The 17,514-nt window shown below is 39.0% G+C and overlaps 1 protein-coding gene across 3 annotated transcripts in view; it reads right to left on the reverse strand.

Annotated features, from left to right (window-relative positions):
* Window positions 1-17,514, reverse strand: part of INPP4B (inositol polyphosphate-4-phosphatase type II B) — an 838,347-nt gene that overhangs the window by 94,840 nt on the left and 725,993 nt on the right. For all 3 annotated transcript variants that reach the window (XM_065904252.1, XM_065904253.1, XM_065904254.1), the window contains one exon: window positions 16,244-16,403. In XM_065904252.1, coding sequence (XP_065760324.1) covers window positions 16,244-16,403 — 160 coding nt within the window. The remainder of the gene's footprint in view (window positions 1-16,243; window positions 16,404-17,514) is intronic.

Genomic DNA, 17,514 nt, shown 5'->3' on the forward strand with positions numbered 1-17,514 from the left:
TCCTGAGCTCTGTGAAGGGTGCTGGAAGTCGTCCAAGTCGCCTGTTTTCCAGCCCTTGACTCGCTCCTCTAACAGGATTCAAGTGAACTCACTGAAGGATTCAAAGAATGACGGCGGGGCGCCCCCCTCACCTCCTCCACACACCATCTATTTCCTGTTCAGGATGTTCACGTCCTCTGAGCTCAATGGCTCTTATGTTGCTCAGGAGAAAAATAAAAGGGCCAAATTCCAACTGACGGGAGCAGAATATAATGTTTTCTTTCCAATTTCTGAGCCATTTTCTTCTCAGGTGCTCAGTCTCCTTCGTTCATTTAAAATAATTAACTTCACAGAAGCTTGTAGCCAGTATTATTTTTGTTATCACAACTTTTCAGACATTGGGAAAAAAGGACAAGCTCAAAGCTTGCCTACCCATTAAACTTCATGCAAAGAGACAGAGGAAATATATGAGGCTGGCTCGTAGGATTCACCTAAGTTCAGAAGATGATGAACTGTGGAGCAGAACAATTAGAATGGCCTTTAAGGAGGGTGATAAAATTCCCAGGTTGTGAGAGGAACAGAGACCCATTCCACAGCTGACGGGGTTTCTAACAGGGTGTCCAAACCTCAGGTGGCATGGAACTGGCAGTGGTTTCAAGGGTGGGGGCTGGGAGTGGGTATATCTCTGCCCATAGCGCCATCGATGGTGTTGAAGGGCCTGTGTTCCATATCAGAGCTTCCCAGTTGGTGCAGTGGTAAAGAATCCACCTGCCAATGCAGGAGATGCAAGTGACGTGGGTTCAATCCCTGGTTCAGGAAGATCCCCTGGAGGAGGAAATGCCAACCCACTCCAGTGTCCTTTCCTGAGAAATTCCAAGGACGGGGGGAGCCTGGTGGGCTACAGTCCATGGGGACACAGGAGCCAGACTGAACACACACACACATTGCTCTGTACCGACTCAGAGATGGCGACCTGTGTGACCGTCTATGCTTTGGGCACAGTTTTACAATGCGAATATCAGTGCTTGGAGGGATCAACTAATGATAAGGTTTCCTCTCCAGATACCTTACAGCAGGACTCCTTTGTATAACACACACGTGCAGCTTTGGTCATAGACCCGAGACACCCAGCCATCGGAGGACTCCAAGGATCAGCCAAATCCTGGTCTACAGAACACAGAAATGAAGCTAATCCAGGCAACAGAGAAGTAATCAGGGAAAGAGAAGCACCTGCTGAGGCTGAGCTGCCTAGAATGACGTCCCTGGCCACGAAGAATGCCCTCCTCCAAGTCTTCCTCACTCCATTTCCATCTTTATGAATCATCTCCTGGCTCTGGTCCAGGAATTAAAAAAAGAAAACAATATATATTTATCTGTCTTTAACGAATGCTAAGCTGTCTTCGTTGTATCAATTTACCCTTTTTTTCATTGCCCATCATGAGAAATACTGCATCTGTGGAGGGCTGGCTACCGGGACTCCTTGATATTCACCCCCAAGGATGCTCATGTCCCTTCTAAAAAATGGTGTAATGCTATCAAGCCTCCATACCCACAGGTTCTACATCTGGCGATTCAACCAACCACATATGCAGAACCTGCAGACACAGCGGGCCAACTATACACTCATTTGTTAGACAAATAGAACCTCTTCAGTATGAGGTCCTGGGGTGATACTAATATTAAAACTCATGACCGCTACCCTCAAGGAGCTTAAAATACAGAAGAGAAAGTCTCAGGAGGTATAAAGTAATGCCTTCAAGTTAAGGAGGGTATAAGTGCTAAGCAAGCTGGGACAAGACACATCTAGCAGGGTTAAGGGTTTAGAGGCAAGAGAATGCATCTCTGGTATGAAGATCATGTTCAGTCAAGGTCCTGTCGCTTCCTGAACAAGTGAAGGGAGAGCTATGCAGAGGGAGGTCAGGGAAGCTGCTTGGTATATAGGGAGTGAACACCAAAACAGTGAGTCTTTGTAGGAACAGTCGGGGAGGGATGTCTGGTTTGATGATGCCGAGTACTGTAAACAGAAGCCAGGAGCTAACTTGGAGGAGCTCAGAAGTGTGACTGGAGGGGAGAGGGGATGGGGCTAAGATGATGAAAAGACTTGGAAAAGGCAGGAATAAAGGGGAAGTAAGTATTGAATGACAACCCACTCCAGCATTCTTGCCTGGAGAATCCCATGGACAGAGGAGCCTGGTGGGCTGCAGTCCATGGGGTCACAAAGAGCTGGACATGACTGAGTGACTAAGCATACACACACATGAGTTGCACCTGAAGCCCTGATAAAAAGCAATGGAAAATCAAGTGGACAGTCACCATGGTAGGCATAGGGAATGGAGTAAGTAGAAGTGGGGGGGAGAAACAGGAAGATGTAGATTTTAGGTGAACAGGGAGACAAAAGCTAAGAAGCAAGGCCAGATCTAGAAATAATGGGTATCAGATGCACGCATGCGTGTTAAATCGCTTCAGTGGCGTCTGACTCTTTGTGACTCTATGGACTGTAGCCCACCAGGCTCCTCTGTCCATGGGGTGGGTTCTCCAGGCAAGAACACTGGAGTGGGTAGCTATTCCCTTCTCCAGGGACCTTCCTGACTCAGGGATCAAACCTGTGTGTCTTATGTCTCCTGCATCGGCAGGCGGGTTCTTTGCTACCAGCTCTACCTGGGAAGCCCCTGGGTATCAGGTTGGGCAAGGCTAATGGTAACTCTGGGAGGAAGATCCCATATAAATGCCGTGTCTTCCTTTGCCTCTAAGAGGAGCAGTCTTAAAGGCACCAAGGGTATTCGCACAAAGGGCAAAGATGCATTTTCAGATGTAATCATCATAGCATCCAGCGAACTATGACCCAAAGTAAGTGACTGTTCTTGGTACCTCCCAGATGTATGAGAAATGGGTGGACTGCCTGACTCCAGACAAACTGCCAGGAGAAGAACAAAGCAACCTTTTCTCACGTTAAGGAAACCTTGTTTGTTTAAATCCTGCCAGTCTGAGAACAATGTCATAAAACTTTCCAGTCTTGCTCTTAGCCAAACAGCAAAGGAAATGCATCAACTGCTACCCTGGTTAAACTTCTCATCTCATAGCACAAAGTTGAAAGCTTGAAGTAAATTCTGCTAAGACAGTTTCCAGGAACTAAATCCATTAATCAAACATGCTCTGTATAGGTGGAAGCAAAAAAAAAAATTCAATCAGGGCTTATGCTGGAACAGGAAGAGTCACGTGTTCACATTCCTTGGGCTTATTTTGCCTTTTGACCCCTCAAAACTATAATCTCAGGACTCTGAGCTACAAACATGCTGAAATTGAAGAGTAAGTACATAGGTTATGAGTCAACAAGTAACCTCAAATCACCAATACATCTACAACAGAGAGCTCTTGTCATTTAAATTTTGTCCACTATCTGTGATTGAGAAGAGAGGCGTGGTGGAGAGTGAGTTGATGAAAGCTTGATTAGAACACCAAGAGGACAGAAAATGAAACACATTTCTACCCTGAAGTGCACTAGGTGAGTGATTAGTTTCCTAGTTAATTTCAAGGCCAGTGGAATACAGTGCACCCTTAGAAAATTATTTCTACAAATCCAACAAAGTCTAAAGTAAATAGATTCAACTTATAAGTGCTGAGTAAGTAGGCAAGAGGGGCTTGCTTCCCCAGTGGCTCAGCGGGTAAAGAATCCTCCTGCAATGCAGGAGACACAGGAGACATGGGTTCTTATCTTCCTGGGTTGGGAAGATCCCCTGGAGAAGGGAATGGCAACCCACTCCAGTATCCTTGCCTGGAGAATTCCACAGACAGAGGAGCCTGGTAGGCTACAGTCTAAAGGATCACAAAGACTAAGACATGACTGAGTAACTAAGGTAGGCAAGTAACCAACCATAATGAAAAACAATACTATTTCCTATCCTATTCTATATTTATATGCCTCATATCTCCCACAAGGGAGATATGAATCTTTTTTTTTTCTTTTGGTCTATCCCACTTTCTCTGTGGGTATGAATATCATCAGATATATGAGAATGAGAAATATTTTTTCAATTGTGATTATGAATACGTGGCAACTCTTTCTGCATAAGGTACAATTCCATAGTAAATGCTTGAGAGATACTGATGGGATTGATTTTCATGAAGTTATCTCATAATACTGCTAATTTGTATCTGATAAAACTTAACATTTTGTGCCAAGGGTGACTGCAAAAAGTTTATCTGTACAGATTTAAGATTTAGCGATGCTTTCTCCTGAAAAGAACAGAAGCAGTGCAGAATTGTGATTGAAGGGACAAGGTCCTCAACTTGGACCACCACGGTCTGAATCCAGGCCAGGCCACTGGACTTGGCATGAAAGTACATGTAACATCAACTGTCTACTTCTTTATCCATTAAATGGGTCGAACTACTCCTATGAGTGTTGCAAGGGTGAAATGATAAAGGCAGCATCTTCAAAATAATTTTGGCACATACGAAGCAACACCAAACTTTTGGCTACTACTTTTAAAAAGATGGGAACAAGCATTAAGTCATTCAGACATATGATCTGATGTCTGTCTACTCACCCACATTTCTTATGCTCTTCCTTCTCTCTCTTTTTTTTAAATTAAGTTTTATTGTGGTATAGTTGCTTTACAACAGAACATGTTTCTGCTGAAGAGCGAAGTGAATTGCTGTGTATATATCCCCTCTTTTTTGGATTTCCTTCCCATTTAGGTCACCACAGAGCATTGAGTAATTCTCTGAGCTATTTAGTTATCTGCTTTATACACAGTATCAATAATAAACATATATATATATGTGTCAATCCCAATTCATCCCACCCCCGCCTTTCCTCCTTGGTGCCCATATGCTTGTCCTCTCTGCCTGTCTTCTCTCCTATTTCTGAGGATGAACTATTTGTTCTCTAGCGAAGACCAGCTCCTCTATCTGTATACACCAGATCATCCCTCCTCTCACCACTGAAGGGTACCACACGAGCAGTTCCCCCCCCCCCGCCCCCCGCCTCCGACATCATCAGTATTTCTTTGTTACTGGATGGTTCCTATTAGGACACATGGTTATCATCCCATCTTTAAAAAAATAATCCTCTCTTGACTCTACTTCCCTCTATAGCTTCCACCCTGTTTCTCTGCTTCCTTTCGTGCTGAAAGTCCTCAGAGCGTGGTTCATACATGCTGTCTCCAGTTCCTTTTCTTCTTTTCCTCGTAACCTTCTCTACTGAGGCTTTAATCTCTGTGTATTCTAGTTCAGCCAGTCTCATAAGCATCATCAATGTCTTCCACGCTGCTAAATCCAAAGTCGCTTCTCAGCCGTCATTTCCCTTACCTACCGGCCGCACTGAGCAGATGGATCCCTCCTCCTCTGTTGAATACCTTCTAACCCTAGATCTCAGGATGTCATATGTGTTAACCTCCTAAGTCACTGGTCACTCTCTGTCCAACCCTGATGTCGGCTCCTCTGCTTGTTAACATCGGCTTGCCCCCATTTGTGATCTGTAGGTCATTTCTCTTTTCTCTGAAAACTCATTTTTTTTTTTTTTTTGCTGACATTATTCAGTTTCATGGCTTTAAATTACCTGCTAGCAATTCCCAATTTGAGATCATTTATCTAACCCTCTCTCCTGAATTTCAGACTTTTATATCTAACTGCATACTTGATACTTCCATGGTAAACTTAAGATATTCAAAGAGAACATGTCCCTATTCCTGACTACAAAACTTGTTCTTTCCAGAGTCCTTGCCAGCCACCCCATCCTCCAGCTCATTCCTAACGTCTCCCTTCTCTCATTTTCCCATCCAAACCATCAGAAAACTCTGTTGGCACCACTTTCAAAGTAAGTACAGAACTCAGCTACTTTGCATCATGTCCAGGCTACTTTTCTTAGTCCAGGCTACTGCCACTATGTCTCAATTAGAGAAATATATTAGCTTCTAACTGGTCTATGCCTGGTTCTATCCTTATCTACAGTCTAGTCTGAACATAACAGCCTGGGTGTTAAAATCTGTCAAATCAGGTTAGTCCTCTGCTCAAAACCCTCCAATTGCTTCTTGATTTCCTCAGAGTAATAGTCAATACAAAGGCTTTAAATTATTTAAACTCATCGTCTACACTCTCCCCTTCACTTTTCATATTCAGATCAAATGAGCTTCTTTGCTGTTGTCTGATTGTGGGAAGCACACATATGCCTCAAGGCTTCTGCATTAGTTGTTTTCAATACTCAATATATCCTTACCCCAGGTACCCATATGGCTCACTCCCTTATCTCCTTGCTTCTTCGTTCAAACATCAACTATTCAATGAAGCTTGCTCTATTAAACGTCAACAATATTCTGAAACCCTCTTACTTTGCTCTGTATTTTTCCACAGAACGTCACTTTTAACATATTAGGCAATGTCTTTCTTTCTTATGGTATGTATTATGCTGAAAGACATGAAAAGAATATAAAACTCAGGAGGTCAGGTGTTTTGTCCATTTTGTTCACTACTATATCCTGGTATCTAGAATAGTGCCTGACACACAGTAGATTCTCAACTAAAATACGCTGAATGAAAAGAAAGAAAAAAAAAATTCACAAATTATGTGACATCTTATTATCATAGAACTTCAGAACTGGAAGAGATCTTAAAAAATTGCAGATGATCTTTATTTTACCAACAAAGAAAGTGAGGTCCAGAGAATTTAAGTGACCTGCCAAAGGACAAGTAGCCAAAAAAATAAATTGTGGACTTGGCAAGTACAATATGTTGGTTCTGAGTCAAGTGTTATTTCGATATAAGTCACTGTACAATTTTTAAGGGAAATAACATTAGTTTTCTGAGAAAACTGAATGTTCAAAATGTCATAATGTACCATTATATTTGGAATTCTAAGTTTGTAATAAAATGCCTGTTATCATTTTTATTTTTACCAGATATTTAAAAAAATTTTAAGTGTACTTTACAAGTTGTTTTGCTTACTGGCCTATGAGTTTTAAAGACCCTTATTCATTGATTTTTTTTCTTCCCAATGAAATTCTAAATATTCATGTGCAGAAATTCATTAAATCCAAGAGTATTAATATATAATCCTGTTGATGAAAATGATGCTCTGCACTTGCATATTTATACTTTACAAAGTAAAATAGACTTGTTACACATTATAAAACCACTGAAACAATTCTCATGTTAAGTGTAAGTTCTGAGGATATGATGATTTTCAGGCATGTATGCATAAATACTATAGAAGGAAATGGCAACCCACTCCAGTACTCTTGCCTGGGAAATCTCATGGACAGAGGAGCCTGGCGGGCTGCAATCCACGGGGTTGCAGAGTCAGACATAACTGAGCATAGCACAGCAGAGGCATGCATAAATGTGCACATACACTGAAGACAGTCACTTAAAAATATTGAGAAAATTAAGCATTTCTTGTCCGGTAGCAATGCAGATCAGGGTGATTCAGCCTTTACTCCACAGTGTTGGCCTCTGAATGATGTTAGGCTCTGGAGATTCAGAGAAAATAAAAAAAAATACTTGGAATATTCTCTCATAGAGCCAAGGTTAGGAGGGGAGATAACATTTAAAATAATGTTTCCAATAAATCAGAAATACAGAGGCTGCAAACCAGTGGCCCAGGAACAGCTTCATTTGACCCTCAAATGTATTTTATTTGGCCTTCCTCACATTATAATGATTAAAAAAAAACCTATTATCAACTTTTAAAAATTGGGATATTGTATACAAAAATTCAGATTCACTTGAAAAATCAGAAGATATGGTAACTTTAGGTCCAGGTTCCCATATGGGAATGACAGGCTAGAGCTGGAGTGGTGGCCCTCTTTTGAAGGGATATATGCTTCCTAGTTTGGTCCAGTGTCCATCAGCTTCAGCTGGCTCATTCAGGTGAACTTGATCATTATCACACATGATGTCTGTGGGACTTTGTACTTGCAATCCTTGTAGAAAGCATGATTCTATAATTTGTAGAATTCAATGAAAAAATAAAATTGTGAGACTTCTGCTTGAAAAGCAGTAAGCAAGCTTTTTTCTTCCTTCATCAGTAGTATCTCCCTGACCTGTCATGGTGATTTCTATTTACTCTTTTGTGTCCCAGTCCTTTGGACATGGTGTTAGCCTGTGTGCAGATCTTCAAAGGCACCTAGCCTGAGTCTGCCTCTCCAGCACTTGCACCCAGGCCCCTTGGTAGGTAAGGGTGGGAATGGGAGATGGTCACTGGACTGGGATATAAGGATGGGGAAGCTGGGCAGGCACTGGAGAACCAGCGGGGGCAGAACTGGAGATGAACTAAGTCTCCATGTCCCAGACACAGCCTTCTCCACACTACTGAACTTTATTCACAACAGCACGGCTAACATTATGAAAAAGGCGTGATGACCACAGAGCATTAATCCCATGGCATGGGGCCCTGCTGAGAGAGGAATCTGAGCACTTGCACTGCTCCCATGCTTGTAATGCCAGCTGTGGTCTGAAAGATCAGAAAAAGATGCCTCAGTGGATAAAAAGTTTGAGCCTGCGGATGGTAGAGGTGGGCAATCCTTTGAAAGCCCAGCACTGAAAAGCAAAAGATGAGATCTCAAAAGAGTCCAGTGTGACCGGGTAAGAAAGGATGAAGCAGGATGAGATGAAGAAGGGAGCCGAGCACTGTGAAGAGATAGGTGGGAGTCTGGGAGTTGAGGGCCTTGTAAGACAGGAAGAAAGATAAGCAACAAGTGAAGCATTCGCTATGACCACCTGGCAAACCATTAATCAGATATTAATAGCAAACATAAAGGAAAGTAGACTCACATGCAAAACTGCTCTTAAAGTTTTATACTTATGGCTGATTCATGTTGTATAGCAGAAACCAACACAGCATTGTAAAGTGACCCTCCAATTAAAAAAATATATTAAAGATAAAAAATTAAGCATTCCTTTTCACCAGTTATTCTACAGCCCCAATTCTTTTTGACAAATTCAATCAGGAAACACTCTGCCTGGATGTGAATCCTTGCTCAGATATCTACCAGCTCTGTGATCTTAGAAGCAGCGCTCAACTTTCTCATCTATAAAATGGGAATAAAAACAATATCCCCTATAAGTTTGTTGCAAGATTGAAGGGAGGGATGGATGCAAAATTTAGCAAACTATATGTCATATAAATGTGAGTGCAGTCAGTTTTAACTATTAAAGTGATTATTTCCTCTCTTTGCATACCTTTGTTTAATATCCAAGTTGCATTTGATTTTCATCCTTTGGGGCTTCCAACTCCTCAGTTGAAGGCAGTTTCCATGCCCCAAGGTTCAGCAAGATAGATTTTGCTCATCTTTTCCTATTCTTTCTCTTTTCGTTTTCTCCAGTTTCATCTAACTATCTGCTAATGACTCCCAAATGCATACTTCCTCTTCTATGTTCTTTATCTTGCAGAAGCTGTCTTTGGAAAATCTCTGTGTGTCTTCTTTCAAATAAAACTGTTTATCCACCAGACTTCAAGAACAGGGCAGTGACTGAATGTGTTTCTAGATACAGTGCCTGGTATAGGACAGATGTTCAAATAATATCTATTGAATGAATGAAAGGATCTTCCTCTGTTTTTCAACTAATATGTATTTGGTGTGTCTCTTCCATAAGGCCTAATGCCATGAACTATTTTAGATATAGTTGTGTCAACTGATTAATTGTTCTAGTCATTAATTATTTCCAGTGTATTAGGAAGATAGTTATTGTGGTCAACCAAAGATAGAAGATAAAAGATGGTAGATTTGCTTAAAACAAACGAAAAACTTTGGATTTGTCCCTATTTGGAGGATGGGATGCCTTTTTCAGATGACTTATCTTTGGCACTAGCAAGCTATGGATAATAAATGGTAATAAATTATTGAAATAAAATAAATTCTTGGTAGTTATCAGACAATTTTGTTAACTGGAGACAGCTGGAAATATAGTAAAAGATGTGGGAGGAAAAGTGAATTCTCAGGTCCCATAACGAGTGGGTCTGAAAGTTAAAGGAAAATTATGAATTGGGAAAGGACATGAGACTAACCACTAGTAAGTGAACTAAGTCTGTGACAGGCCTGATGTTTACCCCCTTTGTACGAAGAAAAAGTGATGATGTGAAGGCAACCTGGGCTCATTAGGAAAAACTACGTCACAGGAACTTCATCTTCTTTTTGGCAGGACTTACAGCTGTGTGGATGAGGAAAACATAGTATTCAGTGACATAGGGTATTTGGCCTTTCACAGGGCACTTCATGATACCCTTGTGAAAGACAGAGAAATACAGGCCATCTAATAACATGAATGGGTCAACATACAGCTGGATGAACACATGCTCCCAGAATAGTGATTAACTAGTGTATTTCAATGCATGCAATTCTTTTTTGAAATGTGCCTCAAGGATCTATATTTAGCTCTGCTTTCTCATCATTCTAATCTGTCGCTTCTGTGAGTAGATAGGAAATGTTTACAACATGTGAATAAAATAAACCTTAGTAGGGCAGTAGGCATGATGGATGAAGGAAACAGGTATTTTTCAGCTTGTACTCAAAAGTGTATTATATTACAGTCATAGGCTTAGACATCAATCTCCTCGATAAAATTGAGACACACTGGGTCTTAATCTTCTTGTGCCCCTAATATTTCAAAATGTCTAGCACAGAGTAATGCTTAAATATTACTTGAATTTTGAGAAGCCTGAGGTATAGGTCCAATTCAGCAAGGTTTATGGATTTCAATGGAGCTATTAGTGAAAGTGAAAGTTGTTCAATCATGTCCGACTCTTTGTAACCCCATGGACTGTATAGTCGAATGAATTCTCTAGGTCAGAATACTGGAGTGGGTAGCCTTTCCCTTCTCCAGGGGACCTTCCCAACCCAGGGATTGAACCTAGGTCTCCCACATTGCCAGCTGAGCTGCAAGGGAATAGCTAATAAAAACGTAAATATCGTTAATAGAATAGCATGTAAAAGCAGGGAGGCAGTCCTGTGTTGCACTGTACTTGACGCTATACCTTTGAAAAGTGAACATGAAAGTGTTAGTCACTCAGTCATGTCTGACTCTTTGTGACCCCATGGACTGTAGCCCACCAGGCTCCTCTGCCCATGGGATTCTCCAGGCAAGGATACTGGAGAGCGTTGCCATTTCCTTCTCCAGGGGATCTTCCGAACCCAGGGATCAAACCCAGATCTCCTGCACTGCAGGCAGATTCGTTACCAACGGGGCCACCTGCTTATAAGTATGTTTAAATGTACAAAAATAAGAGGACAATCTCGTTTGTTAAGAAAACACATGGATATGCAACAGCATGAGCGTTTGGAACGGTGGTTCTGTTACTCGTTCTCAGAATGCACAGAGAGATGTTCTTCTCTCAGCACTATTTGCAGTAACCCTGAAAAAAAATTTATGAAGTAAGATATAGCGAAAAATTCTAGATCTAAAATAAAAAACCTTCAAAACTACAGGTTTAAAACATTATTAGATTGATACACTGTAAAGAGAAAAATCTACAAGTTGAGAAGAGAAATATTTGCAGTTATAGAGGAACATTAAAAAATGAAAAAATGTAGCAACAGTTCAGAAGACCATCTGTTTAACCAACAAAGAAACATGATGATTATAATGTAAAAATACAAGATGATGGTAATGAAAGAAAAACCAACAATCATAAGGTTAATTATGAGATTTCAAAACATATCCCAACATAAAACACAACAGTCAAAAGCACATGAACAAAATTATATTAAGTTGATTGATTAATTGGTCAGAAATCGACCACAATTATTTTATTGATTAAAATATTTGCAGAACTGAATTCTAAGGGAAAAACTTCTCTAATGTTAGGAAAATAATCACTCATAGATGAAGTGGCAAGAAATGCCTATCAGTGTTTAGCATATCACACATAACAATAAACTTCATATGACTCAAATCACTCAGTAAATCAATTTATTAATTAACTGTGGAATGAAAATAATGTAATGACTTTTCCACCACAGCTATGCACTGAGGATAAATGTGGTGTTATTGAAGAAATGAATTTCATTACCAAAAATATTATTTAGAAATACAGTATTTAAAAAGTTATATAATGTGTATATGCATGCATGTAAAGTCATGTCTGACTCTTTCCAACCCCATGGACTGTAGCCTCCCAGGCTCCTCTGTCAATGAAATTTTCCAGACAAGAACAATGGAGTGGGTTGCCATTTCGTACTCCAGGGGAATCTTCCTGAGCCAGGGATCAAACCAGCATCTCTCGAGTCTCCTGCACTGGCAGGCAGATTCTTTACTGCTGCACCACAATATCAAGACACAAATAATTAGAAACTACAATATGATGATTTCTGTCCAAAATGGCATGGAATCACCGAAAATATCTAAAGCTGGTAAGGTAAAAGAGTGTCTGTAGGTACTGCTGTTCAGAGTACCTATTGTTACAAAGAACCATTAAAACATCCCCACCCAACCAAATGTTGGTTTCTAAATGCTATTCTCCAAAAAAGAAACCAGGGTTCCTTGGAAAATAGCTGAACCACAAGCTAGGACAAATGTAGATGAACCTAGAATAAGTTTTTTATGAAACCAGAGAATAAGAGAGTGAATAAAATGTAAAAGTAAGAAAGTAAGTGAGAAACTAAAGACATAGTCTATGGCAAGAGAAGCTACCAAAAGACCACCAAGAGCTCCTAATAGCTAGCCCTTGAACAATTTGAGTCCCAAATAAATAACAACATTAGAGGCATATAAACCAAAGAATAAAGTAAATATTCATGAGTCCACACTGATATCAACAAGTCATTGTATAAATAAATACATGGGAGAGAAGGAGTAATTCTTCCTTATAAAATAATTCCACTTGCAGCAATCTGACTTAGAGGATAATTTCTGAGATGTAGTTAAAGATTTTCATGTTCAAAGATGCTTACATTTTACAGTTAGAATTCGACATGGAACAACAGACTGGTTCCAAATCGGGAAAGGAGTACATCAAGGCTGTATATTGTCACCCTGCTTATTTAACTTATATGCAGAGTACATCATGAGAAATGCTGGGCTAGAAGAAGCACAAGCTGGAGTCAAGATTGCCAGGAGAAATAGCAATAAACCTCAGATATGCAGATGACACCACCCTTATGCAGAAAGTGAAGAAGAACTAAAGAGCCTCTTGATGAAAGTGAAAGAGAGTGAAAAACTTGGCTTAAAGCTCAACATTCAGAAAACTAAGATCATGGCATCCTGTCCTGTCACTTCATGGCAAATAGATGGGGAAACAGTGGAAACAGTGGCTGACTTTATTTTTTTGGGCTCCAAAATCACCACAGATGGTGATTGCAACCATGAAATTAAAAGATGCTTACTCCTTGGAAGGAAAGTTATGACCAACCTAGACAGCATATTGAAAAGCTTTACTTTGACATTACTTTGCCAACAAAGGTCTGTCTAGTCAAGGCTATGGTTTTTCCAGTAATCATGTATGGATGTGAGAGTTGGACTATAAAGAAAGTTGAGCGCCAAAGAATTGATGCTTTTGAACTGTGGTATTGGAGAAGACTTTTGAGAGTCCCTTGGACTGCAAGGAGATCCAACCAGTCCATCGTAAAGGAGATCAGTCCTGGGTGTTCTTTGGAAGGACTGATGTTGAAGTTGAAACTCCAATATTTTGGCCACCTGATGTGAAGAGCTGACTCATTTGAAAAGATCCTGATGCTGGGAAAGATTGAAGGCAGAAGGAGAAGGGGACGACAGAGTATGAGATGGCTGGATGGCATCACTGACTCAATGGACATGAGTTTGGGTCAACTCCAGGGGTTGATGATGGACAGGGAGGCCTGGTGTGCTGTGGTTCATGGGGTCGCAAAGAGCCAGACACGACTGAGAAACTGAACTGAACTTATCTCAAATATTGTTTTTCTGAAATAGTTAAGGGGATAGTATATGTAAACTGCAACTTTAGCTTGTTTGCTTTATAGTTCAGAAAGCCATTATTAATTTCTCTGCTGCATTGTTTAATGTGACAAAGTTCAGGGTAGAAACTAAAAGTGCATTTTTCCTAAATTAAGAGGAAGATTAAAATAAATCAATAATAATTATCATTTTTATTATTTAATAAAAATAATTCTACTTAAATAACTGATTAACAATCCCACATCAAATATGCAATAACATCCACCACATATTTAATATATTTTAAGTATACCTGAACACATTCATTTGCAATACATCACACTTTTATTTGTTAATCATCCCTTTTATGAACCAGTATCCTTACCAAAACTTTCTATTGTGCATTCTATACACAATCATCCAACACATAAAATGTTAACAGCTTTAACTTTAGAATTATTTGATAATACTACATTATCTAATACTAAGTAATACATTATCCAATACTAAATAATTTTCTGACCAAAGTATGTATTTTATTTTATTAATTGAAACAATGTCTTATATCCTAAAAAAGTTTATAACTCAAAAAAGAATGATTGAAACATGGAAAATAAGATATTAATAAAAGTTAATAAAGATAATGAAATAAATTATAAGACACTGTGTTATAATTTGACTCCAACTATCCACAAAACTGATCTAGTTATGAATTCACTTTAGGAGCAAATTCTACATGGTTTTTAGGCTATATCCAAGCAATATTTTACATTCAAATGAAGGTGATTCATCTAATTTTACAAATGATTTACCCACCAAATATTTTTACTTTTTAAATGGAAACTGATTGCACAGATACGATCTTCTGATAAAATACAAGATATGAATAAATGCACAATTTCCAATACTTTGGAACTCTGTTCTCATCAATAAACAGTTTTCTGGAACATCAAAAAATGTGGCAAAATTCAGTCTCCCTTAACCTCTTAATCTTACTCTGCCCCAAGTGCCTTGAACAGTTAATGGACAGAACAAATCACTAATATGGATTCTACTTCTTTACCTCATTTTCCGGAGCACAGCACAGTGCCTGGCTCATCGCTGATGGTCAAGAAATATTCAATTAAAGAAAACTGAAGTATACTGTTTCTTTTTGACATAAATTATGATAGGCTTTCATTTTGATTCATGTGAAGTTATGAATCTGGACCAGCTTCATTAATAAAATTGATATTATTTAAAAAGAAAATCCTCATATACAGTTAAATCAAGTAGAACATTAAAAAAATCAGTGTAAACTTTCCACCTAAGTGAGTGTACTATGGAGGATGAGAAACATCTACAATAAGAAAACTTTAGAAAGCCACTATTGACGAATGTGATTTAGAAATGGCTCTACTGTTAATCAGGTGATGAAAGATTGATGGTTCCTGTAATTAAACTCCTGATGAAGCTGTGAGTAATAAAAAATCAGGAAAACAAATTGAGAAAACAATTTAATTTGATAAGCAGCCATATTTTCTCATACTCATTTTCCTTAAGGAAAAGGGAAAGCAGATTTTAGAAGAGGGTAGGGTAGCACTTTTTATCTCCAAACACTTAAGAATCTGGCTGGAATAACTCTAGGAGCAAGTCTTTCTATCACAGAGAAGTGCAGGTATCTATCTTAGTTTTTGTTGTCAAAATTAATCAAATTAACAAAAAAATTTTAACAAAAGATGCCATATTTGGTAGTCAACCTTGTAATAAGACATACTTTGAAAGTATCTCTCTCTGTCTCTATACATAAATATGTGTGTGTGTCTATAGTGACACACACACCCATGTGTATGCATATGTATGCATCAGTCTATGTGCCTATACATGTATCGATGAAAATTTAAGCTTCATGAATGTCTTTGGAATAACACACAAACATATTCTTCTTATATGGTATTAAGACTTCTTATATGTTTTTGAAATAATTCACAAACTCACTCCCTCGGAATAAGGTGAACAGCATTTTACCATATCACCTTTTCAGAAACCTTTTTAAGATGCTGCATCCTGATAGTCCTCAAAGTTTCTAAGTGTTTTCAGATGCTTGTTTCTCTTCCTAATAAAATTTTGGAGGAATGTGTATAAAAGTAGATTAAACTATATCAGACTCTTTAAAAGAAAACACTGCTCTCCTTTCAAGAGGGTTTTTATGTAGTAAAAAAAAAAAAAAAAAAAAAATGAGCATTGCAAGCAGTTCTGAAAACACAACCAAGATGCAATTTGATAAATAGCCTTCCATCACCCCAGCCAGAGCAGTGGAAAAGCACACGATCAGCGCTTTCATCAAAGGCACTATTGACTCCTCATTTTTCTATCTCATTTTATCTTGGCTTTCTCATTTTGTTTACTCAGTCAATGATTGGGAAAAAAAATGACTCCTTACCCTTTGGATGAGTTATGATGGAGTCCACTGGAGAAGAGTCCTTTTCTGCATCTTTGCTGCTGTCGCTGCCTCCCTCGCCACTGCTCTCTCTTTCGATCAGTTTATCCACCATTGCAATAATGCAGTTCAGGCTCTTCCCCACACTGGCCCACACCCTGTCCTGAAAAAAGCATGAGTATCACTATGGATCTTTATTGCAAAACCAAGGTGAGGCAAAATCAGATGAATACACTTGAGGACAGTAGGAAGAGGAGCAATCATGCAGACTGAACGACTCTAATACCCCCCTTCGTTTGGCCAAATTATGGATAGACAAGAAATCTATTTTCTCTTACTAAAGCATAAATCAAGTGCTATGATCTTTCTATTTAGGTCATTGTTTTTGCCCTGTCATAAAGCAATGATGAACTACCGTACAACATGGACCCATAATTGAGCACAAATTACATTTTACACTGGAGATATCTATTTTCTTTATCAATAATTAGTGTGGAAGCAAAGATTCACCAATATTTTAAAATAATGACTTCTGCTTGCATTCAAATTTCTTGTTTTTCTTTTTATTGTGATAATATAGATATAACATAAAGCTGACCATTTTAACCATTTTTAGGCATACCGTTCAGTGGCATTCAGTATTGATACATTCACACTGGTGTGCAGCCATCATCACCATCCAGCTCCAGCAATTTTTCATCTTCCTAAGCTGAAAATTTGTACCCTGTAACATGAATTGTCCATTCACCCTTTCACCCACCCCTGGCAACCACCACTGTACTTCCTGTTGCTATGAATTTGATGACTCTAAGAATTAAAAGTTCTTAAAGTGTGGTCTTCAGATCATCCTAACAGAATGACCTAGATAATTAAAATGCATATCCGTGGGCACCACCAAGTCTTCAGAACAGTTTCAGGTGAACAGATACACACTATGAATAAAGCAAATTATCAACAAGGACCAACTGTATACACAGGGAGCTCTGCTCAGTATTCTGTAATAGCCTACATGGGGAAAAAATCTGAAAAGAATGAACATGCGTATAACTTCATATATGCATAACTGAATCACTCTGCTGTATACCTGGAACTAACACAACACTGTAAATCAACTCTATCCCAATACAAAATAAAAATTAAACTATTTAAAAAAAACAACTGGGAACACTAAGTTGAAATTTCAATAAGCTTTTTAGGTGCTCAGAAATGAGGTGATTTTCCAGTGGGAGCCCAATGACATGGTTTCTACAAAAGTTCTTGGTAAATTTATTGCA

This window comes from Muntiacus reevesi, chromosome 13, assembly GCF_963930625.1.
Source record: "Muntiacus reevesi chromosome 13, mMunRee1.1, whole genome shotgun sequence".
NCBI lineage: Eukaryota > Metazoa > Chordata > Mammalia > Artiodactyla > Cervidae > Muntiacus > Muntiacus reevesi.